Source organism: Eurosta solidaginis, chromosome 1, assembly GCF_040869045.1.
Source record: "Eurosta solidaginis isolate ZX-2024a chromosome 1, ASM4086904v1, whole genome shotgun sequence".
Classification (NCBI taxonomy): Eukaryota; Metazoa; Arthropoda; class Insecta; order Diptera; family Tephritidae; genus Eurosta; species Eurosta solidaginis.
Window position 1 is genome coordinate 264,631,587 of NC_090319.1, and position 26,273 is coordinate 264,657,859.

At 32.0% G+C, this 26,273-nt stretch overlaps 1 protein-coding gene across 2 annotated transcripts in view; it reads right to left on the reverse strand.

Moving 5' to 3' along the window:
• Window positions 1-26,273, reverse strand: part of hth (homothorax) — a 712,335-nt gene that overhangs the window by 603,981 nt on the left and 82,081 nt on the right. For both annotated transcript variants that reach the window (XM_067760647.1, XM_067760646.1), the window contains exon 3: window positions 22,429-22,570. In XM_067760647.1, coding sequence (XP_067616748.1) covers window positions 22,429-22,570 — 142 coding nt within the window. The remainder of the gene's footprint in view (window positions 1-22,428; window positions 22,571-26,273) is intronic.

A 26,273-nucleotide genomic window follows, 5' to 3' on the forward strand; every position in this document is an offset into this window, starting at 1 on the left:
CCCTGGCCCACCCTAATGGCGATATCTCGAAAGGGCGTCCACCTATAGACCTAATGCCCACTCCCTCTTAAAATGCTCAGTAACACCTTTCGTTTGATGCACATATCGTACAAACACATTCTAGATTCACCCCTGGCCCACCCTAATGACGATATCTCGAAAAGGCGTCCACCTATAGACCTCATGCCCACTCCCTCTTAAAATGCTCAGTAACACCTTTCGTTTGATACCCATACCGTACAAACATTCTAGAGTCACCCCTGGCCCACCCTAATGGCGATATCTCGAAAAGGCGTCCACCTATAGACATAATGCCCACTCCCTCTTAAAATGCTCAGTAACACCTTTCATTTGATTCCCATATCGTACAAACACATTCTAGAGACACCCCTGGTCCACCTTTATGGCGATATCTCGAAACGGCGTCCACCTATGGAACTAAGGATCACTCCTTTTCAAAATACTCATTAACAGCTTTGATTTGATACCCATATCGTACAAACACATTATAGAATCACCCCTGGTCCACCTTAATGGGGACATCTCGAAAAGGCGTCCACCGATAGACCTAAGGCCCACTCCCTCTTAAAATGCTCAGTAACACCTTTCATTTGATACCCATATCGTACAAACAAATTCTAGAGTCAGCCCTGGTCTACCTTTATGGCGATATCCCTAAATGGCGTTCATCCATAGAACTATGGCCTACTCTCTCTTAAAATACTCTTTAATACCTTTCATTTGATACACATGTTATACAACCACATTCCAGGGTTACCCCAGATTGATTTTCCTTATTTTGTCTCCATAGCTCTCAACTGAGTATGTTATGTTCGGTTACACCCGAACTTAGCCTTCCTTACTTGTTATTGTTGCTTTCCCTGCAATTCGGTAAGCTAGCTAGTGTTTTAATTGTAGTAGTTACCAACGAAATACAGCTTTTATTACTTTTTCGTTAAGTTGAGAAAACTAAAACCGTGAGTTCGATTAAATTTTAACAAATTGTATTGTGAAAAAATTTCGAAAACTTTTTCGAAAAATCTTGAAATTTCGAATATTTAAGAAATACGTACATACATATGTAAAATTTGAAAAGATGTTTTCGAAAAAATTCGAACAGTCGAAAAGCTTTTAAGAATCTTGATGAAACATTTTCGAAAAATTTTAAAAACTCGAAAATTAAAAGAAATGTATAAAAATTAAAAAAAAAACCAAATTTAAAAATTGAATACTCGAAAATACTTTAGTTCGAATGCTCGAAACCACGAAATATTCGAACACTCGAAATTTTTTCAAATTCTTATTAAAAAATTTCGAAAAGTCTTGAAAGTTTGAAAAGTTTTAAAAAAAATTATAAAAATTTTTGAAAATTTCGAGTTCTTGAACAGTTTTTTAAAATCTTAATGAAAAATGCAAAATTTAAAAGAGTGTTTATCCCCGTTCCGTCGGATCTTTCGTGGGCGGAAAAATTCGAACAGTTTGAAAAACTCAAAATTTCAAAACCTAAAAGTCTTTCATAGATTTTAGCTCCCGAATTTCGATATAGTTTCGTTATTTAATAATTTTTGCTACAATTTCTGTGCTCAAAAGTGAACATATTCTGAGTACACACCATTAAAACGAAAATAAAAATGCTATTAAGTACAGCCTAAAATTATACGAAACAACAGTTACGACTGCGCAATTGCATGCAGTATGTATGTATGTATACAAAATATGTTTTCAAAAGGATAACAAAAGAATCAGGATGCTCATTTCGTTGTCCTATTGCGTCTATTATGAGCGCATTAAAATCATTAATATTGTATGTGTGTGTATATATGTATCTCTGTACATTACATAAGCATTTTAAATGCCAAAACAGCGGGAAATGAAAATAAAAATAAATTCGTTATTCAGTAACCTAAACCGCGCTTAAAGGCATGCTAAGGGATGACGACGGTAGAATGGAAGAGATTGCAGCAGCGAAAACTTATAATATGATTTTGGGTTTCGTCTATGTTTGTTGCTTTATTATTATCATGTCAATCGTAAGGATCGGTTATATGGGCGTAGTGTTGCAAGGGATGGTAGGGGAAGATTTAAGGGGTTTTCACCCACTGAAAATCAATTTGTTCACAGCATTCTTATATTGCTTATGGTCGATATCAAATTTTACCTAGACTGGGATGGATACCCAATTGCAGTTTTACATCGTTCGTTCATGTCGTAAATAGAGTGGACCTTCACTTAGTCGGCACCAAAGTAAAGCTTCTCGCTAACTATGGGAATTAAATTTGTCATAGCCAAAGTTAGTACTTATTGTAAGCTTTCACAAAAACCAGCAAGAATAAGCCGCAATTTTTTATATTTTTTTTAGTTTTTTAATTTTGCTAATTTGTTTCTAAAGTGTTTCCTTCTACGCCTATGATCGGAGCTGATACAAGGGAGGTAACGAAAAATTAAAAGATTACCTACCCCACACCTTTTTCGTTAAGTCTAAAGTGAGGAAAACAATTTATTCCTAGACTTTCGAGCTAACAAAAAAATGGAACTAGAACAAAACAATATATTACACATACAAATACAATTCTTAGTGAACATGCACAATGCTGTGCAATACAATAGAAACACGAGATCTTGAAGAGTTTAGTTGAATAGCTTGACATTTATTAGTAGCTTTTCGACTAAGTCATAAGAGATGAGTTCTTAAGATAATGAAAATAATTTTTGTTTTTAATTTTTTTTTAATATTTTTTCTATTTTTTTCTTCAAAGTTTTTTTTTTTTTTTTTGAATTTTCTGTTAAATATTTTTTCAAATTTTAATTTTTTTAATGTATAGTAATTTAAATTCACATTAGTATTACGTTGCGCAACACTGTACGTATTTACATTCAGTATTTACAAAAATAATATTTGTGTGATATATTTGGACCGGTGAAAAGTATTTGTGTCTCGCTACAACTGCAAATAGTGAGCAAGCAGCGCATGTGCAAGCGCTCAACAAACACAGCAAGGAGACATAAAATATGCGTTAATAATGCCTTTTCTAATGCCTCCATCCATTTGTATTGAAGTCGCTGAACCATTCAACCAAGTCGGTATGGGACTGCATTTTTTTTTTTTTTTAATAAACTACAGTATTTTATCAGGCGTAAGAAATCCCATTTCCAATAGAAACAATAAGAAAAAGGCTGAGGTGAACCTTTTCTTCGTGTTTATCTGCTGTTACCTCTATACTTTTTAACCCTTACTGATAAGTTTTTTATACTCAGCGTGCTTTGCACACAGAGTATATTAACTTTGATTGGATAACGGTTGGTTGTACAGCTATAAAGGAATCGAGATAGATATACACTTCCGTATATCAAAATCATCAGTGTCGAAAAAAAATTTGATTGAGCCATGTCCGTCCGTCCGTCCGTCCGTCCGTCCGTCCGTCCGTCCGTCCGTTAACACGATAACTTGAGTAAATAATGAGATATCTTCACCAAATTTGGTACACGAGCTTACCTGGACCCAGAATAGATTGGTATTGGAAATGAGCGAAATCGAATGACAACCACGCCCACTTTTTATATATATAACATTTTGGAAAACACAAAAACCCTGATTATTTAGTAAATAATAGAATGTTGAAATTTGACGTGTGGACTGATATTGAGACTCTTGATAAAAATTTGAAAAACAATTTTTAAATGGGCGTAACACCGCCTACTCGTGATAAAATCAATTTTACAAATATTATTAATCATAAACCAAAAATCGTTAAACATATCGTAACAAAATTCGGCAGAGAGGTTGCCTTTAAGGAATGCTTTGAAGAAAAATTAACGAAATCGGTTAAGGAACACGCCCACTTTTATATGAAAGATTTTTAAAAGGGTCGTGGACGAATAAAATAAGCTATATCTTCGCAAAAAATAGCTCGATATCAATGGTATTTCATTTCCCAAGTGGATTTATAACAATGAATAGGAAAAATTTCAAATTTAGAAAAATGGGCGTGGCACCGCCTCTTTTATGACTAAGAAATTTTCTATGTTTCGGGAGCCATAACTCGAAGAAAAATTAACATATCGTAATAAAATTGGGTACACATATTTTCCCTATAGCTGGAAATGTTTCTAGGAAAAATGGACGAGATCGGTTAAAGCCCACGGCAACTTAGATATAAAACAAGTTTAAAAGGGTCATAGACTAGAATAATAAGCTATAACTTAGCAAAAAATAGTTTTGAATCAATGATATTTCACTTATCAAGTTTTATTGTAAGAGGAAATGGGGAAAATTTGTTTTTAAACAGGTAGTGCCACGTGTTATGTAGAAAAGTAATTTATCTGAAATGAAATGTGCAATTGAAACTCACGCTAAGTATATAATGTCCGGTTACACCCGAACTTAGACACCTTTACTTGTTTTTTGTTGTTTTAAGAATGGGTACAAATGAATTGAAATACAAAGTTAGAACCTGTATGAGATTTCATACTCAGAGTTTTGTACATACAAACCTATTATGTTTCTTTTGTACACACAAACACATGTTCTGTTGAACGAGCCTTAAACTATTTTTGTATGTATTATATATATATATATGTATGGCAGTAGGTAAGTATTGAAAGAAAGGTCGTTATGCTGTTAAGAAATCATAGATGAAATTAACGAAACTAGCAATTTTGAGTAATTCTATAGAAAAAGACAATACCGAAAATTACATGGTAAGAAAAAAAAACAAGAAAATGTATAACAAATGATGGAACACCCAAATAAGAATTTGTGCATGAGAGAAAATGCTGAGACAAAAAAATTATTTTATTTTTTTTTTTTTTGTTAATTAGAAATACGTGTCGAAACAGCCAAAAGGAGAAAGAACGAAAGTAAAATGAAAGCAGTTTCTTCAGATTCATGATGAGATAAAACAAAGCGCATGGAATGTAGAGTGTATTTTCGGTTGCTTTGACAGCTGGGAGCCGGTTATATGAACGTACTATGATGACGCAACAAAGGTTAACCAGCGAATTTTGCCATTTAAATGCGCTTAGAGGTGAAGCAGTGCAGTTACGTTAGGTATTAAAGTACTGTCTAGATATATTGAACTACTATTGTTAACAGCATCCAGCTTACGATTTATATTTGTGTTTGCAACCACAACATATTTTTATAATAAACATACATAGCTGTAAACCTGAAAATAGAAGCGAAAATTATTAGCACTTTATGTTAAATATTTCCTTCTTTAATTTATTTTCGTTTATTTTAGAAAAAAAACTTGAAAATTATGCAACTATAATTTATAATACACAATAGTGAACAGCGAAAGCATTGCAAATAATGCACCGCTAGAAAATCCGATGTCAGTAAATAAGCTCTGTTGAACGGACCTAAAAATATTCCACACAATTTAAATTGAAACACTTTTAGTATGTATGTATGTATCTATATGTACCTAATTGTGAATAAAAAATAGCAGCAAAAAGGCAATACTAAGAGACAAATTGCAAAGCGTCCAACGGGGCATTCATATGGCCGTGTGGATAGAAGCTGAGTGGTCTTAACATCAGTATGAATGCAGGATACTTAGAACTCAGCTACCGCAAAGCTAGGAAGAAATGAGATTCAGAAATATGTCCTAGAAACTAACGACGTGTGCAAGTTTTTTAATTTTTCTCTAATATTAATAACAAATTATAGAAGTGTTGAAAACTTTCAGAAAAAATTCAAAATCCTTTATTTATAATTTTTGGGAACAATGAGCTGCATACTTAAGAAGTTTCTAAACGCATAGGTAAAAATAACGAAGTTTTATAAAGATTTATGAATACCTTCTCTTTCTTAATAATTTTTTTTTAATTAATGAAAACATTCAAAGAGGAAAATAAAATTGGTAAAATTTGGGGGTGCCGTTTGCTGCTATTTCGATGTTCACAACTGCACATATGTATGAATAGAAATATGAATGTTTATACAAATAATTCGTGTCATTTGGAGCGTTTTTTTCGACTATTTCGGCGTTTTTCATATTAAGGTGAGTTCATTGTATCCAGAGATTACTGTATAACGCGTAGCAAGCAAAGAAGGGTAAACGCATGCTAAGAATTGTGTGAAATGAGCGCATAAATGTCATATATGCATCTTTCATTCACTTTTTTTTTGCTTTTTCATTGCATTTATAAGAAAATCTGTTGTTGTTGTTGCTACAATTATGTCAACACTGCTGGCTATTAAACTGGTAACACTCTCAGTCACTTGCTATAGTGTATTTTTTAAAACTTATACATATGTATATTTTCACTATTTGTATTTTTGGTCATGTTTCTTGCTCGGCTCATTTTTAGGTGGACGAGTGCAATAAAAATGTCTACTAACATGTAATTTATTTGTTTATAATTAGTAGTGGCTAAAATAAGAGGCACGATAAATTTTATTAAAATGTAGCAAGTGCCAACCATTAGTTTTATATGCATGTATGTAGGTATACTGTATTACATATATTTTAGACACATAGTATGTACAGGTGGTACAATTGTGTAGGTGATGTTGCTACCAACTGTAACAACAATTGCTTTGCTACATTGAGTAATTTATTTGCTTGCATGCTGCGCTCAATTAACCGATTGATTTACACTATTAAATATTTAATTAATTAGTTGTGATTTTTAGCTCTAATTGCTAATATGTATGACTAAATGTCAGAAGGGCATAGCCTTGTGTAATAAAATATAAATGTACATAAAATAATAAAAGTTGTGCTACATACAGCTGTGAGCAAAATAATAGCAGCAATAATTAAAAACAAATATTATCAATTATTTTCTACTTTTATTCATGTTTTGTAAATTTTGAGAAAACACTTTTATAAATTGTGTAACGAAAACTATGAAATCCAATAGAAAATATCTGAAAAATTTGGGAGGAGTTAAAAAACCTACAAAAAATTTCCAAATTTTTATTCAGAATTTGCAGAAACCTGTTGAGTGTGCAGTTTTATAATTGAAGAAATTGAACATCCAACATGACTGATCACGTTCCGTTGAACGAGCCTAAAATTATTCCAGACAATTTGAATTAAAACCATAGCGTTAACGTACATGTACGTAATTGTGTTTAAAAAGAATTGCTACAAAAAGGCATTACATAGAAAAATTTCTTTCAAAGTTTGAAATTTAAAGTTAGATTATAAAAAAAAAGTCGTGATTTTGTGTAAGAAAAGAAATGTTTAGTGAACCTGTGTTCTATTTATCGTGTTTCGAGCATGCAACTGTTGAGTGCTACGTTGACCACGTTTAAAGCCTTTGCAAAAGGAAACGACTTTAATCAAATGAGAAATAATAAATTCCCTCCATTTTTTCATTTTTCGCCATCTCTCTATTCCAATATTTAAGATCATCAAATTATTTCCCGTTTAAGCTATTCTAAACAAATTTGAAAAACTTCGATAAGTCAGGCACTATCACAATTTAAGCCAATCAGAAACATATTGAAACTTTCTTATCAAAAAAAAACATCTAATGACTGAAAGAACTCGATTTTGACAAAATTTATGATAATTTGTACGAGTTTTTGTTGACGCTTACGGACCTAACGAGATTTTTTATAAGACGAATGTGACCACGATGCGTTCGCGATATTCTTAGTAAAGATTCGGTCAACAATTAGATGTTCGAAATATGGTCATTGTTGTCCGCCTATTACAGTGGCAACAACTTCTACGTGAGTACTTGAGTTTCAATACGAAATGTGGATGCAAATCTTGATCATATACAGATTTCCTGTCCCTAGACCTTTTCAACTATACGGTTACACAACTGAATGTTATCAAAGACACCCTAATGTTTCAACACCTCTTCGTACTAACGCCCTTTAACTAAGTAAATTATTACAACTTGCTGCAGACACTGCAAATTCTTATATCACGGCCAACAAAAATTTATATCTCAACAAATGCAATATTTTCATTTAATCACTTTGCAAAAAAAATTATTTCTAAAAACACATATTTTTATACAAATTTGAAGCACAATTTTTCATATAACAATTTGCAAACGTGTCGCTTTTCATAGACACGCTCCATAAACAAATTTGTTTTCATTTCGACTTCTTAGCGCGCCACACTAAGGGATTTTCATAAAAATAGCTACAAAAAGAAGTACCTAAGAAACTAGTGAAAATAAATATGAGCAACAATAATAAAAATAAAATCGCATGTAAATGTGCAAAACAGCATAAAACGCGACTGTAAAACCGCGTAAATAGTTTTATTTCTATACTGCCATCAAAATTCAAAAGTTCAGCTTCTTTGCGTGGCATTTATTTAGAACAGCGGTCATCAAAATTGAAACTGTGGCTTTGTTGGTAACAGTAAAATCATCGTAGAGTCAATGGTGTAGTTGTTGATTAACGGGCAAAGAGGCAAGATGTATGCACGCATATTTTTGTTCAAACTTTATGCATTATTGCAAATTTTAAATATGCGCTTTTGCACGTGTAACTCGCTCCACGAATACTACGAGGAAGCAAGCAAAATGCGTCGGCAAGCTGATATGTTTAAAGCATCACTACATCCACACAGCAGCAGCATAAGGAGCAGCAAACAACACACAGCAACAGAAACTTCATCAACATGTTTATCATGTCGATCATCATTCAAAAGTGCGTATTAAAATGTGAATGTGTGTATGTGCATGTTTTTATATCAACATCGTCATGATTGTCAGTGGTCTTACAAAGTTGTCTTCATCAATGTTGCGTATTTTTTCGTGTTGCTATCACTCGACTAATGCAATTGTAAGATATAAATTAAAAAAAAAAATAGAACTCTTGATTATTTTTTTTTTTTGTACATTTTTATTTAGTTTTGCCGCCAAAAAAACACCAATGGCATATTAGTTGCTTTCACATTTGTTGGTAAGCTATTTGTGTTGCATTTTCCAATTCTTTTTTTTTTTTTAATTAAAGTTTTATTTTCGTTAAAAATTTTTTCTTTTCATTTTTTTTACATTATTTATGTTGTTGTTGTTATTAATGTGTCTAATTCGGTTGCTGCAATTGACTTTCGTGCAAGTTTATTTTCGAAACACCACCTCTATTTTATTTAAGTGTGAAGGAGCAGCGTGAAAAATATATATATACTTTTTTTTTTTTTGAAATATTTGTAGACAACGAGTGTAGAGGTTAAACTTTGCTGTCGAGCTGGTGAGTGATCTTGCATAGGTATACATACAAATGTAGATATGTCTATCGAAAACTCATATATGCGGTATTTTTATACCCATTACCATTTTCATTTTATGTTTTGTTGCTTTAGAATTTTTAGATTTTTAATTTGTTTAAGTATGATCGTGTGATTGTTGTCATTGCATTTCTTAGAAGTAGGGGACAAAAACAGTTGTTGGGTGCGAAGAATTTTTCAGGCTCAACGAATGCGTATAAGTGTGTGGCTAGGAGTACACAAAGTGTGCGCTTGTATTGTGGCAAATAGGCGTACAAGCCGACAGACAGATCAGCTGGGATATGATAAAAATGTAGGCATATACTTTTGTGATGGAGCAGGCTGAAATATAAATGTTTGTAGTTGTGGCAAGCAGCAAATGTAAAATGTATTGAAATTTGTTTTGAGTAAAAATGCAGGGCTACCCAACTAGGTGTAAATTGCAATGGTTGCTTTTTGAAATAAATAAATGTATAAAGCAATATGAGCTTGTCTCGCTAAGTAAAACTTATAAATAATATTGATATAATAGTGAGCAGCGGAAGCATTGCTAATAATGCACTGCTAGAAAGATCCAATGTCACTAATCAAGTTTCGATCAACGAGCTAAAATTATTTAACACAATTTTGATTTAAAACACAGAATTTATGCACTGCTAGAAAGATCCAATGTCACTAATCAAGTTTCGATCAACGAGCTAAAATTATTTAACACAATTTGGATTTAAAACAGAATTAGAATATGTATATGTCTAGCTGTGTATAAAATAAAAAACAATGAAAAGGCAATACTTAGGGACAAATTACAAAGCATACAGCGGGACCTTCAAATCGCTGAGTGGTTCGATGCATCTGCCTTTCCACTAGTATGAAGTATGAATGTTGCAGATTTCGAGTTCGAAACTCAGCTCCCGAAAATCTGTCTCATAAAGAAGTTAATTTCAGAAACATATCCAAGTAATCATAGCCTTGTGCAAATTTTGTAGTTTTTCTCTAGTATCAATAAAATAAAATATAAATAAAATATAATAACATCATGTTAGAAAAACTAAAGTAACATGAAATAAAATAATATAAAGTAAGATAATATAAAATAAAAATAAAATAAAACAAAATAAAAAAATAGAATAAAAAATTAAATGCGACAATAAACTAAATTAAATTAAATAAAATTATATAAAATAAAATTATATAAAATATAATTAAACAAAATAATAAATAATATCAATAACAAATAATAACAAAATACAAAAACAATTGTACAATATGAGCATGTCTTGCTAATTAAATACAGATGAAAATAATAAAAAACAAGTAAGGACGGGACTGTCTTCGTCTGTGCCGAAGACTTTATACCTTTCATGAATGGGGCTGAACAATAATCTTATCCCGTTCGTAATCTCCAAATAATTGGATGTATAGGATAAGAAATATATAGTGAACAGATGTACATACCTAAACGATTTTTAAGATAAATATAAAATAAAAAATGGCAAAAAACCCCCTTATCTGAACGATCCGTTGTATGGGATACACATTGTATATAGCTCCGATCGAAATGATTTTTACAGGAAATCTTCTATGATATATTAGAATATATATCACCAAGTTTCACGTTTTTATATTGGAAACTAAGGGAGAAATGGCCAAAAATCTTTCTATCTGAACGATCGGTTGTATGGGATAGGTATATAGGGAGGCAAAAAAATCGCCCATTGGTCTGTGAAAATCATATTCTAGGGATCAAAATAAGAAACTTTGCCGAAGGAACCATACCTCTAAAACGAATTCTGATGTCCCCTCTTTGGGTCGTAGGGGCAAATTTTGAAAAATCCCACTTTGAAATGCCTATGTTTTTTCTTTTTGGAGTTTATTTTTCTCTTTAGAAATTTATTTAGTCAGAATATATGTAAATGGAAAAATGAATTTAACTTAGTAATAGAAAAGAAATTAAAAAAAATTATTAGAAATAGGCGTTTTTACAACCCCCTTTTAAAACCAAGGCATCACTGTGATGCATTTGCACGTCGTAAACATAGTTGTGTGGGTTTTTTATTCAACCGTTTTAAAAAATGAAGGTTTCACTGTGACACAATTGCAGATCGTAAAATTGCTTGTGGTATTTTTTTTAAGCCACCACAAGACACAGCAAGTAGAACTGAAATTGCCCCTACCCAAAAGTTCGAACCAAAGGGGGGACATCAGAATTCGTTTTAGAGGTATGGTTCCTTCGGCAAAGTTTCCTATTTTGATCCCTAGAATACGATTTTCACAGAGCAATGAGCGATTTTTAAATCGAACCGCCCTAGTATATACTATTTACATATAGCTCCGATCAAAGTGATTTTTTCAGGAAATCTTCTATGATATATTAGAATAAACATCACCAAGTTTAACGTTTTTATATTGGAAATTAAGGGAGAAGTGGCTAAAAATCTTTTCATCTAAACGATCGGTTGTACGGGATATATGTAGTATATTATATATAGCTCCGGTCGAAATGATTTTTTCATGAAAAATTCTACGATATATTAGGATAAATATCACCAAATTTAACGCTTTTGTATTGGAAATTAAGGGAGAAATTGCCAAAAATATTTCTATCTGAAGGATCGGTTGTATGGGATATATACTATATATAGCTCCGATCAAAGTAATTTTTCAGGATATCTTCTATGATATATAAGCATATATATTACCGAGTTTCACGTTTATACTTTCTAAATTGCGGCAGGAATGACCAAAATCGTCTTATCGGAACGATCGGTTGTATGGGAGATATATGTTATAGTGGTCCGATTCTACCGGAGCCGACAAATGTCTAATATAATACAAAAATACATCCTTGTGCCAAATTTCATTGAGATATCTCAAAATTTGAGGGACTAGTTTGCGTTCAAACAGACAGACGGACATGGCTATATCAACTCAGTTCGTCGCCCTGATCAATTCGGTATACTTAATGGTGAGTCTATCTTCTATATTTCTCAACGTTACAAACATCTGACCGAAGTTAATATACCATTACATGTTCATGAAAGGTAAAATAAAGCAAAATAAAACAAAATATAATATAATAAAGTAGCATAAATTAAATAAAGAAAAATAAAATAAAATAAGATTAAATTAAATTAAATAGAAAAAAGTCAATTAAAAAAATTAATTAAAATAAAATAGAATAAATTAAATTAAATTAAATTAAATTAAATTATATAAATTTAAAAAAAAAATAAAATAATATAAAGTAAAACAATTCGTAAATTTAATGAGTTTGAGACATATTCATAATAATTTCTCTTACTAAATTATTTTATTTTTATTAAAATGAAAGAAATTAAACATACTGGCTGATATTATAGCTATGTCGACCTTGCCAAAGATCTCTTCAGATATATTTGTATTTTTAAATTAGATATTATAGGGGAGAACCCCAAACTAACCTCAGTTTTCCCGTTTGTTGTTCCTGTTATTATTATTTCATTTTATTTGCTTGATGCAGCAACTGCTCATTGATTTAATAGTCTATTCATTTATTACATTTAATTATTTACATTTAAATTTAAATTGCGATAGAAAAAGATTAAACAAAAAAATAAAAAGATAAACTTAAATTTTTATATTATATAAAATTAAAAAATTTTAACATTATATTAAGAGATAAAACAAAAAAACTTTATAGATTTTAAAAATTCCATTCCATTTTAATAGAATTATTTTAATAATTGATAATAGATATTACTCAAAAACTTAGAATTAAAAAAAAATGTTTTTATTAAAAGATATATTTGAACAATTCAAACATCTGTTTCCTACAACTTCAGGGCAAATTTTGTATTTCTCAATTCATTCATTACTTAATTTTTCCTGCACATTTTTCGCTGCTCTTTCTCACTTTATTTTAATCATCTTGGTAAATATGTATGTATGTATGTATATTTAATACCTTGCACGTTTATTTTAGTTTACACTGTATTGCATATTCATTTCTGAAATTATTCATAACGCACAAAAAAATTAATTTGATTTTCAAAACTATAAATACACACATATTCGAGTTGAAATGAGATGCTAACGTCAGGGCCATATATCTAACATAAACCAATAAGCCATAAAAATTTTAATAGGCTGTAGTAGCTATTACTGATACTCTCATGAGAGCTCTTAGTATCACTTATTTGCTTGATCACCCTAAGCAAATCGCTAGTTAGACTACAGCAATTAATACTCATTTTCAAAGCATGAACGTTTTTCTTCTTTCTTTGTAAGTTCCCGTAAATATGTTTTACTAATTCTAGGAAATATCTCATTATTCTTTACTGGGTTAACAATGGCCCCAGCGCACAATCGTCAACTGCCTCAATCTTCTCAACTGCCTTAAAATGCTAAGTATTCATAAGTGAACATCGCCTTTTCAATTTTTGTATTGTTTTTGTAATGTTCTTTTTTTTTGAAATTTGGATTTTTGGCATTTGGCATAATGATTAATGAAGTGCGGGTAAATGGCATGGTTGTTAGTTTGGTTATTATTATTATTGTTGTTATTGCTGGTGTTCACATGCGTTGCTGCCTCAATGATGTTGTTGATGATGGTACCTACTAACTGCTGCTTTTCATTTGGGAACATTTTACATGCATATGTATGTATGTAGATACCCAATGAGCATGAAAAAATTATTCTTCAGCGTTAAGTCAATCCTTACATCCGCATTGGCGAACGAGATGTCTAAAAGCACCGACACATAAGCAGGTTTTCATATAGATGAGTTTAACACAAGCTTATGCATTATGGGTAGATTGCACGTATTTTTAGGGAGAACGGTAGAATGAGCGACACTGGCGCCATCTGATATTGAAAAGTAGCCAACTCCCAAATTTTGTTACATGCAAAGCATAAGAAGAAGAATTTGACATTTGCTTTGGCTAAGGGTGTTGGCACACTTTGCAAGTGAAATTATTTTTCCCACTCGTTGGTAAATTTTATAACATTTTTCGCAAGTAAAACCTGCAATATAAGAAATGAATACGACACAAAATATGTTAGCAAGTATTTTTGTTGTATAGGGAGAATGTTTACAACAGTGCTTCGCGAAATTTTTTGTGTGAACGGGCAAGGCGAAATAAACTTAAATTGCCAAGTCTGAAGTTCCTTCATATTTACAAACACAACATATTGGTTGATTGTGGCGAACTTATTGGAATGCATAAGCTTATGTTAAACATATGTACATATATGAAAAATGTCATTGTGCCGCGGCCTTAACTATACCTGCGTTGGAAATATCATATGCATATGGTACTCTGAACCTTCAGTTGTCGTTTATCGTCTAGCTTTACGTTAGAGCTATTCGTGATAGAAAGTGCCAAGATGCAAAAGAGTCGACTATTATGGTTTTGAATATCGTGTTGCTAATCGTGCTACAAAACTCATGTAATAAAATATTAATTCCATAGCTCGTTAATTAACGACTAAACCGCTAACACTACAATCATAATACTCTTACTAAGTCATAGTTTCAACTTTGAAGAGCACCGCTAGATAAATCCACTATGGAGATATTGTTGACAGATAAGGTTGCGTATCGAGAATAATATTTTATATAAAATGCATCCTAGGTAGATATCAAGAAGACATGTTTACTGGGTATATATAAATGTCTTGCATCAACGTATATATTGTCCGTTGAATGTCTGCTTGTCTATATGCTCTGACAAATATCTGTCTACCATATGAATACTTCCTTGTCTTCGTCTTCCTTCTGTTAGTTATTTTTTTATTCAATATGTGACTCGTAGTCATCAGCATGAAAACATGAATTTCTCAGATTCTAGACTTTGTTCAATTCTGTGTTGTCAATGTTTGTTTCTGATTTGCAATAAATTGTGATCACATAATTTTTGTTGTTATTGTTGCTGTGGTTTTTGAAACTTTTTAAGAAGTTTCTTTTTATAAACTTTTAATACATTACATTTGTATATTTGTGTGTATGTCAAAATGTTGATGAGGTAAGCATGTTGGGTTTTCAATTTTACGTAGGTAAGATATATATGATTCATAAAGCAATGTTTGTTAAAATAATTAATATGTATGCTTAATTTTGTCAGTAACATGTCATTAATAATGAGTACAAGATAAATTAATTAGGTAACAGTGCAAGCCGTGTGGGTGTACAAAAGCAAGGTGGAATGGATAGGATATGATTTTTTTAATATAAAAATACAGTAAAAAAGAGCAACAAATCTGTTTGACAACCGAAAAAAAATTTTTTAATTTTTACCTTCATAAATATTTTAATCAGAAAAAAATATATTTAATTTAGCATACTCAATCATAAATTCAAAAGTAAAACATAATTTGAAAAAAAAAAAATGATAACTTAATTTAAAAAAAATGTCCCATAAACTAAATTATTCAAGTTTTTGGACTTTTGGAACCATGTAAATCATCTACATCCATTTGTATTTAACTAGCTCATATTGCTTTCTACATTATTTTGTTATTGAAATTAGAAAAAAATAACGACATAGGCACGCGGCGATGGTTATTAGGTCATGTTTCTGAATTTCTCTTGTTTAACAGCTAGCTTTTCGGAACCTGAGTTTTGAGATCGATATCTTTAACATTCATGTTTCATCTTGGTGCCTCCATTCACTCAGTCATATGAATGACCCGGTGCATGCTTTGTAATTGGCCTCTAGGTATTTTCTTTTTTGTTGCTATTCCTTTTATACTCAACTAGGTACATATATAATATATGATTTTAACCCAAATTGTGTGGAATATTTTTAGGCTCGTTCAACAGAACTTCCTTACTCACATTGGATTTTTCTAGCAGTGCGTTGAAAATTGGGCTAACTTCTGGCCAATGAGTTGCTTTCACTGTTCACTACTATGACCCGACGCTTCGCTAAGCCCATTAGCTTCATCAGGGTAGTACTGCACTAATTTTATTATTTCTCACAGTATCAATAATATCTGTGCGTGGATTATTGATGTACTTATATTGAAACGATTTTCAGTCATTCCTGGTCAAATTTGGTTTTGGCATAGACTGGTTTAGACGTTGTGCTAACTTCAATGTCATTTCAAACTTTCAAATCAAAAACAGGTTCAGCTCAAATGATACAAGGCAGCACAAAATTCAGAAATAGCTTTTTTCACACAGCAACATTCTTAACTCAGTCAATCTAGCACCAAAATAAAATAAATTTAACCATAAAGCAAACAAATGAGCCATAAATAAAAACATCATTTTTATGATTATTATTTCAATGCACTGACATGTCATATTTGGCATATTCAATTTTTTTTATACTTTTGCGGCTGAAACAATTTTTGGTTAACATCTTTAAAAAAAAATCAAAAATATTACAAAAAATCAAGAAAAAACGAGCTTTATTTAGAGGCTGCAAAATCAGACAATTTTTTGAATTTTTGTCGCAGCAGCACAAAATGACTCATAGTTAGCACAAATATACTTACATTTGTGATGCATGAGTATCATTTGAGGCATGCAATAAAATCAAGCTAAGCACGCATCGAAAGGGTAGACAGACAGACAGATAGTAATCATAATGTGATGAGGTGCCTGCGTTGATGGTGTTTTTAATGCGATCTCGCACCAACAACTGGATGTTGTTTGCAATCCTGCTGTTGCTTTTTTTTGCTTTATCTTTTTTCCTGCCTACAATTGCACACTTTAAGTTGTAGTATCATAAAAATAGTTGCTGCAATTTGTGAGGCAAGTGCGCGAAAAGGAAGCCTAACTACATAGTCGCGATGAAAAAGAATTAATATTAAGGTAACCGCCAAAAACACAGTTAAAATTTATAGACGAATGTAAAGCAATGACCACAATTTGGACAACCTTAGTACTTGTGAGGAAGTCCACACCAAAACCAGATATTTGTATATTATTTTTTATAAAAATATTGCGTTTTGGTGTGAACCTCTACATGCAGTGAGGGTAAGAGTGTTGGAATAAAGACTGTTAATAATTTTCGTTATTTTCTCATAAAAACAAGTACAAATATGTAATAAAGTCAAAATGAATTAAATTAATGCAAAGCACGAATCTTCCCGAATCTTCTTTTGAAATTTTCGCCTAGATTTTTAAAATTTTTCTGAGTATGCAGTATGAATTTTAGTATGTATTATAAAGTGTGCATTTTAAACCTTCAAAAAATTTTTATGATTTTTGGTACTTTTTTTCTGTTTTTAGCTGAGTTGAGCAATTTCTTCCATACAAAGTTTTGAACGTAATTTTTGTACGCTGTAAGTCCATCATTTGAAACTAAAACTATTTGCAAACGTTTATTATAAACTAGAGTACAACTTGAGAAACATATGAGAAGAGCGTTTCGATTCCATTCCGTTACGAGCATGATTTGAAAAAAATTCATTCAAATTTCGAAAAACTCTTTACATTTAACAAAAAACGTCAGGAAAAAGTCTAAACAATTGTTTAGTGGGTAGTTTACATTATGCACATGCATAATGTGGAATATACAATTTTTTGATTAGACATGGTAAATTATTTAAAAAACCCGAGTAGCAGTGACATGCAGCAAGTACCTCTTTATGAAGTTGCAATAGCACGCAAGTGATGCTGAAGAGATAGCTGAATGTTGACGCAATTGCTGCTGACTTTAGGAGGAAATTCATAAGTGTTATAAGGGGGATGTTGTTTGTAGAAGTGTGGTCTTCTTTTTTTATTATTTTTTAGTTTTTCTTTTTTGGAGTGGCAACACTGCATGAAATTCGCGAAATATTACTGGGGAAGGGGGATTATTTAAGTTTTAAAATAAAAAAGGGAAGCAACAACTTTTGATGCCACTCATTTCCTTTCCGGTGTTTTCTTTTGCGCCGTGGGTGTTACTTATATAGAGCTGCACTAGTACATGGGGCATAATAAAGTTGTTCGCTTAACTTGAGCCATAACTCTAACAATAGCTGTGTTTTTTTACATCGATAGACGTTTACGCTTCAACTTTATATGAACTGCTAAGCGTCAAACTTTATCTACTCTTCTGAATTTGCCGCGCATAAAATTAGTATTACTAAATTTCAATACGCATCATACTCAGATTCCACTGAAATATGTGTCTATGTTTCACCTCTACACTAATTCTATGTATCACCTCTTAAAATGGTGGGTGTCCACATTTCATCGCAACTGATTCAGCTATATGTTATAAACTACGGCCATCAGGGGGTTGTGTCTCGGCTTTTCGGTGCACCCTGTACTGTAGCTAGTTACTTAACCACTGCCGCTAGATGGATCTTCTAAGCATTATCTAAGCGAGGATAAGCGTTTTTTTACCAGCAAACGTAAACATATATGCGTGTGAAAAAAACACGGCTAATATTTTAGATCGGAGATGAGCAAACCATTACACGCGTGTCGAAGCTTTTTTGAGCTTTCTCGCATAAAAGCTCAGACGGACAGTTCCTCGAATAATATTTTAGTGGATGTTGCTGCTCGTTTAATCGCTTATCAGTGGTAAATGTGTGAGCGTAGGCATGTTTTAGTTATTGTTTTTTTCTAAGTAAGCGTCTAACGTTCCTAAAATATTTGCTATATGTGACCTTTTGTGGAAACTCCATAGCTGTGCATTTAGTATCCATCTTCACGTGAACTGACACTTCTTTCTCTGTCCTTTATTTAACTTTTTTGTGATACTTAGCTCATGTGGGCCCAATTAGCAAGCTGACAAGCAGACTACTTGACTGAGTGGGCACTTCAATACACAAATTACGGTGTCTTTAACTTTATGCATTTTAGTTCAAGCATCCCACACCATTCACATTCCTTCACTATGTACCGCTTACTTGTCCCACATATTTGTCACATCTGTTTTGGACTGAACCTCTGCCTTTTCCGCCGAAATAATATTATTATTATGCACATCTTAAAATTATTTTCAATAGCACGGATATGCACAACCTAAAAACAGACTAAATCTTATGACAAACACTAGGGGACGAACAAAAATACCAAACAAAAAAAATACGAAAATTTAATTAAATATCCCTACTTCAAAACAGCATTTGGTAAGTTTTTACTTGTATTTGTATAAAAATGTTGATGCATTTTTGACTGAGTGGTGGTAATCACTGCCTGTTGATCGAAATCATAAGGCCAAGCATTACAGCTCAGCTTGATTTAGTCTTCAAATAATTTTCGTGTTTTTTTCTTCTTCCTTCTCTCAGCTATTTTCCCCCGTGTAATTTGATCGTTTAACAGTTTTTAGTGAGCCCTTTCAAGAACGGCGTGTGTGCCACATGTGTTGGCTTTGGAAAAATAATCTCCAATTACCATGGTAGTGAATTTGCTTCGTTCTAGTACTACAACCCCGTCACTTCTCGGTCAGTCAGTTAGTCGGTGGCGAAGTATAACAGAGATAATCCATCATTTGAATGAGATGTGCTACTCGAAAAAAGTACATAATTACTAGCATATAAGAATTATAAGATTTATCCTTAAGTATTAGCTGCAAATGAGCCACACATATATGTACAATGGGAAAGAATTTTGCTGGCAGAAAACAGCACATTGCTTTGCAACACCAACAAAATCGAGCATTTTTCGTTGGTACAAATGAAATTCTATTAAACACCACTTGAGTGGGAATCATAAGAAGAATATATGCACGCCGACACATACCCTGTAGGAAATGTAGTTATTGCTCTTGAAGCAACTTTTTTCCTTCAACGACATAAATTTGCCCAGTTAGTATGACGATTGCAGTCCTTAGTCAAATGTTAAAAAAAAAACTATCTATATTTGTTTGTTTAATGGTGTGTTCAATTTATACTTATTATTAAGAATTCATGAGCTTAACACCGGCTTATAATAATTGAATATTCAATTATATGTTTTTCTAAGAGAAACTGAAAAGAAAGAAAGAAACATGTACTGGCATATTGCGATGGTACGATTTCCAAAACCGCCAACGTAATCATCATCAGGCAATTTCGTAATGTTACCAAAGGTTTCACCGAGATTCGAACCGCGAATCATACGATGAAACTGCAGTTGCCTTAACCACTAGGCTATCCTGCTGGTATATGTTTCCATGCTTATTTCAGTTTTTCTCATTTCTACACTAACAATACAATTGAGACATTCTGGCTCTATTAATTTGCGTGTTGTGTAGATTTGTTTTTGTGAAGTCTCTTTTTCGTTGAGAATGAGAAGCTTTGTTAACTCGTGCTCAGTTTTACATATTTATGTTTGTTTGTTTAATGGTGTGTTCTAGCCTAGTGGTTAAGGTAACTGCAGTTCCACCGTGTGATTCACGGTTCGAATCTCGGTGAAAACTTTGATAACATTACGAAATTGCCTGATGATGATTACGTTGGCGGTTTTCGAAATGGTACCATCACAATATGCCAGTAAATGTTTCTTTCTTTCTTTTCAGTTTCCTTAGAAAAACATAACAATTGAATATTCAATTATTATAAGCCGGCGTTAAGCTCATGAATTCTTAATAATAAGTATAAATTGAACACACCATTAAACAAACAAACATAAATATGTAAAACTGAACACGAGTTTACAAAGTTTCTCATTCTCAACGAAAAAGAAACTTCACAAAAACGAATCTACACAATACGCAAATTAATAGAGCCAGAATGTCTCAATTGTGTTGTTAGTGTAGAAATGAGAAAAACTGAAATAAGCATGAAAACAAATACCAACAGGATAGCCTAGTGGTTAAGGCAACTGCAGTTTCACCGTGTGATTCGCGGTTCGAATCTCGGTGAAACCTTCGATAACATTACGAAATTGCCTGATGATGATTACCGTTTTTGAAACGGTACCATCGCAATATGCCAGTAAATGTTTCTTTCTTTCTTTTCAGTTTCTCTTAGAAAAGCATAAAAATTGAATATTCAATTATTATAAGCCGGTGTTAAGCTCGTGAATTCTTAATAATAAATAAAAAAAAAATATCAAAAAAAAGTAACCACTATGTTCGGTGCATTGCACACAATCAATAGCTAACAACTTTTCTAACTGAAGATTGCACAACGACGCAACCGGTTTATACCCGAAACAAAGGTGACAATGTATGACGAAAAATCGATTAAATAAACATGATCAAAATGTATTTTTTAAAAAATTTTCAATATGCAGGGTTGTTTGTAGATTACATGATTTTTTCCTGCAGGTCATGTATGATATATATTGTGCTCGCTAAGGAAGCATATCTGCAAACACATGTTGTGGAGTAAAAGTATCTTATGGAAAGAAGAATTAAGAACCCCAGATTAATATTCAGACCATTAAGTAAATTGAAACCAAAAGGAAGTTTATATAAAAGATTAACTCAAAAATTATGTTATGCTCTTTATGAAAAGTTGTAAGCAACTATATAATAAAAATTTACCAGATGCAAGTAAGTTTATAGTACTATGACAATGGATTTCGTAATAAGTTTGTCCCTACTACAACCCAATCTAGAATAAAGAAGCTATATAACTTTCTTAGAAAGCACGTTGAGTCAAGTTTAATTTTTTTGATACCAAACTACTCGGTAATTTGTAGAAAATTGTGAAATACATAAATTAAGGCAAAGAACAACGACCAAGTCGATTAGCGTTCTTTGAAATCGTGAAGTGATCAGAAAGTTTTGATTTATGTTTCCACTGAGACTTTTCTACTGCGCTTCTTGTTTGTATTATGAAAAACGATTTTATTTTTGAATGACGTTGTAAAGTTTCTAATTTAGAAAAAGGAGCTGTTAGTTTAACAGAGCATATATTGACTCTTTCTCTTACTCTCGAATGATGTAAGACTGTGAAACATTGTGTGAAAACAAAAGTTAAAACTTATTTCACACAGAAGCTTTATGAAACCATTAGGAATTTTAATGAAATAAGAAATGCATGCCTTTCACACCGAGCCACTTGTTTCATTAACGCAAAACTGTCAGCTGTCTTTAAGAAATGATTTGTTTTTTATAAAAAATAGTTAAAAGAGGAAATTATTTTTTTATTGAAAATTTTCATTTCTTATTAAAAATTGAATTCAATAAGCGCTTTGAAACTGGCATACCTTTGACACGTGGTATCGTTTTTTAATTCCACTTGTGTAAAAATATTTTTGAAAACATAAACCAAACTCATTTCACGTTTTCATATTATTCTAATCTGCAACCCCTAATAAAAAATCACATTCTTTTCTTTACAACACTTGAATTTTAAATTCTTGTAATAAATAAATTTCGCTCTTACCTGTTTGCTGAACATTGCTATGTCTTCATTGAATGATTCTGACGAACAGACATCACCACCTTGAACGCCAGGTTCTCGGGGCGTACATGTGGCTAGCTCACATTTTTCAAATATTAGCGCCAAAAGCGGGAAAAGTGGATGTCTGTAAAGAGAAAAATTAAAAAAAAAAAAATCTTAGAAAATGTTAATATTATTACTTAAAATTATTGAAATTACTTAAATGTAAAAACAAAAGATTTAAGATACACACAATAGATAAAGGAAATATGTAACTAGCAAAGTCTGGGAAAGAATCAGTTTAACACATTATAAGTGAAGCACGCGAATAAATTAATTTGTTAAGTTCTACTACCATAGTAGTGCTGTTAATAAAGAGCACTAGGCAAACAAAACATTTCAGCTATTTGATTCGACAATTCAGTGATTCGAACGATAGCAGAAGGCAAGGAATAATCAAGAATCCTTAAATACGTAACATATTATAAAGAGCGTCAAAACAGTGAGAGCTATTCTTAGTACAGCAAGTTTTTGGAGTTTAGCTTGTATGACGACCGAAATAGAGTGAAAAAGACTGGAGCATATTGCTCTACTTTTTGTCTCATTTGTACATATTATAGTCATAAAGTATAATATTCAAAAGCTAGGAGATTAGCGCTGAAAAAGAATTATATTTATATGCTTAAATGAACAAATTCAAACAAACACAGGCACTCAATCGACAACCAAAAGAAAGGCAATGAAAGCGGGGTGGTGATCATTTCATATGCTGCATGCCGTGGTTGCATCAATAAATGCGTATAAATAATGAGATGCGATGGCGTTGGTGCATGGAATGTCTTTACTTGATGACACAAATGCTAGTGCTTGGCGTGTATATATAGGGATACGTATATGACTGTGATGGGAAAATGAAATTTTGTAAAAGCTATTTATAAGTTAGGTGAATGCAAAATAAAGCAAAAAAAAGGGTAAAGTTTTAGTGAAATACAAGCAGTCTTTGTCTATTGTATTGTTCCGCAACATGTTGCAAGGAAATACCATCTTCTTATTCTTTGAGCTTATCCAGGAAAAATCAATAAACTGAAATTATGTATGTATATGCGGTTGAAGGTTTCTTTGTATGATTATTTTTTTTTGTTGCATTGCCGTAAAAATATACCTAGGCGTATAGAAATAATTATTTTTGCAGATTCAGCCTAAAGAATTGGAAAAACCTTACATAGCATTACTCAACTGTTGTAGACAAAAAGTAAGCAACATTGCTGGACACAACGTTACACACCATTCAAAACAACATTATGTTTGCATTTCGTGCTGTTTCAGCACATCGCATCTACACTTCAATGTCAAGCAGCATGTTGCTGACCTTAAAAGCATTTGTGTTAAAATTAATGGCTAAATTGTTTTAAATTGTTTTATAGTGTCAATGCTTCCACTCACGAAATAAATTACGGTACACAATTGAAAGAGAGTAATGAATATGTAATATACGACGAATGACTGGTGTAAGTGAGTCTGGGTAAAGAGTAGGCAGGCGGTAGAGCAGCAGGCGGGTGAGCCAAAAGTTTTAAACAGAATACAATTGTTGCTAGCAATATAAAAATATAAAAAATTGAAACGAATCTTTCCATGTGTATGTACGAATGTATGTAAGAATAGCGCCAAAAACCTGCATAAATGGTAATAATTTATTGAAATCAACAAGTATGTGACAGTAACAGCGCTAAAAAGGAGGGTCATTGCTGCACGAAAACGTAATAAATCTCAGAAAGCTAAAAACCCCACCATACACTTACAATAAAAAAACAACGACACAATGCAAGCGCAGACGCTGGAGATACACGAAACAAACACACATGCACATAGAAATGTATGTGTGACACATGTGGGACAGATTTAGTTGTAGAGGCACTACGAGCATAGTCCACTTGTGGCAAATTTTTGCTGTTTGCTGTCAAATTTATTAATAAAATTATAGCACACTATTACGTTCATTTTTGTTGCTGTTGTGGTATTTACTAGTGTGTTTACAGTCGGTTGCATGGCAAATGTATGCTTGAATGACAACTCGAAGCACTTGTGTGACTTAATCAACATTGACAGCTGTTGTCAAAAAACTTGCAAAATTTGAAAACAAAAACAATAAATGTGGCGAGTGTAAATAAAGAAATAACAACAAAACAGTAAATATTTTTTTAAAGCCGATCAGCTGTTTATAGTTGCATCACTATTTGTGTGTAATTTTACATACCCAACACAAAGTATATTAAATTGCTCTTTAAATATAGGAAGAAGAGAAGATAGTCTCATGCAAATAAAAACCAAGTAATTTGATTGTGGCCTAAAGAATATTTATAGCTGCGGCAAAATGGGGTTTCCTCCGGTATATTGAGATATACCGCATGAATTTCAGTCAAAACACCAATGACCATTAATAGATGAGCCTTAGTGAACCCAATCATTTGGGCAGACCTCCTGCCATCCACTTATGGCAGAAGGATCTTACTACACTGCAAGACGTGGTATCCGCCCAACACTTGCTGAGCTGACTCGAGGCCCATCTATTCAGGAACAGATTAAACGTGGCCAGCGTAATCCCAAAATCCCTACAGCAATCTTCATCCGGTTCGGTTGTACCGATGTGGGTTAAGAGATTCGCTTGACAGTTGCCTGGGATATCATTATGGTCTGGGACCCAGATAACTTTAATCACTTTCAATTGCAAAACTACACACACATAAACTTAGTGCAGTGTTAAAATTTTTTTGGAGAAATATCAAAACTAAGTTTGGTGTACTAAACACAAAAATAGTGCAATGTGAAGACGATTTGTGTAATTGTACAGTGTTAAAATTTTTCATAGTGATATCAAAACTAATTTTGAAGTCAACACTGTTGCTCAATTTATGAGTAACGCACAGCAAGTGGTAGCGTGAATCGCCTTTCACCCCAAACGTTCTGAGTTCAAGCAACACACACATTTTTTTATTTTTATTATTATTATTGTAATTTGAATTCAATTTCTATAATATTTTTTCAGTACTTTTTGGGTATGAAACACTATATTGGTTTTTATATAGAACATCACCACAAAGTGCGGTTTTGACACCTCTCAAATATCAAACGTTATTTCTCAATAATCGTTTAAATTGTGAATCACAGCGTTCGCAATAAATATTGCATTATTTTGTATGGCAAAAATTTATGTTTTTTACTTTGAGAAAGAGATAGTCCTCCCTGTACTCAAATGTGTTTCTCTTTAAATTAAAAAAAATATTTCTGATTAATTTTTAATCCACAGCGCTAAGATTAAAATTTTATTTTATTGTTTTAATTGGACTAAAAATTAAAAAAAAATATTTATATAATTTCATATAATTTATTTTTTATTTAATAATTTAATTTTTAAATGTACTGAAGACTAATTAAAATATTTATATGATTTTTAATTTATAACGCTATTGATATATTTTAAAACTGTACTGAAAAATAAAGAAAAATATATATTTGTAAATAAAAATTAAAAATCTAATGGTAATTATAAATTGATATAACTTTTTTTTTGTATTTGAATTGCATTTATAGCGCATTTTTCATTGCACTCAAAATTATAAAAAAACTTATTTAATTTTAATTATTAAATTATGGAGCTTTTCGGCCGATTTTTTTGAAATAAAACAGTCGTTTATTTTATCTTCTACGCGTTTCGACGCATATGCGCGTCTTCCTCAGGAAAGTTTTAATAAATATACGAAAAAATAAGACATTTATAGTAATCTAATTACATCATACATTGAAACAAATAACATTTTTTTCCCTATTACACTTACTAAATTAATTTTAAA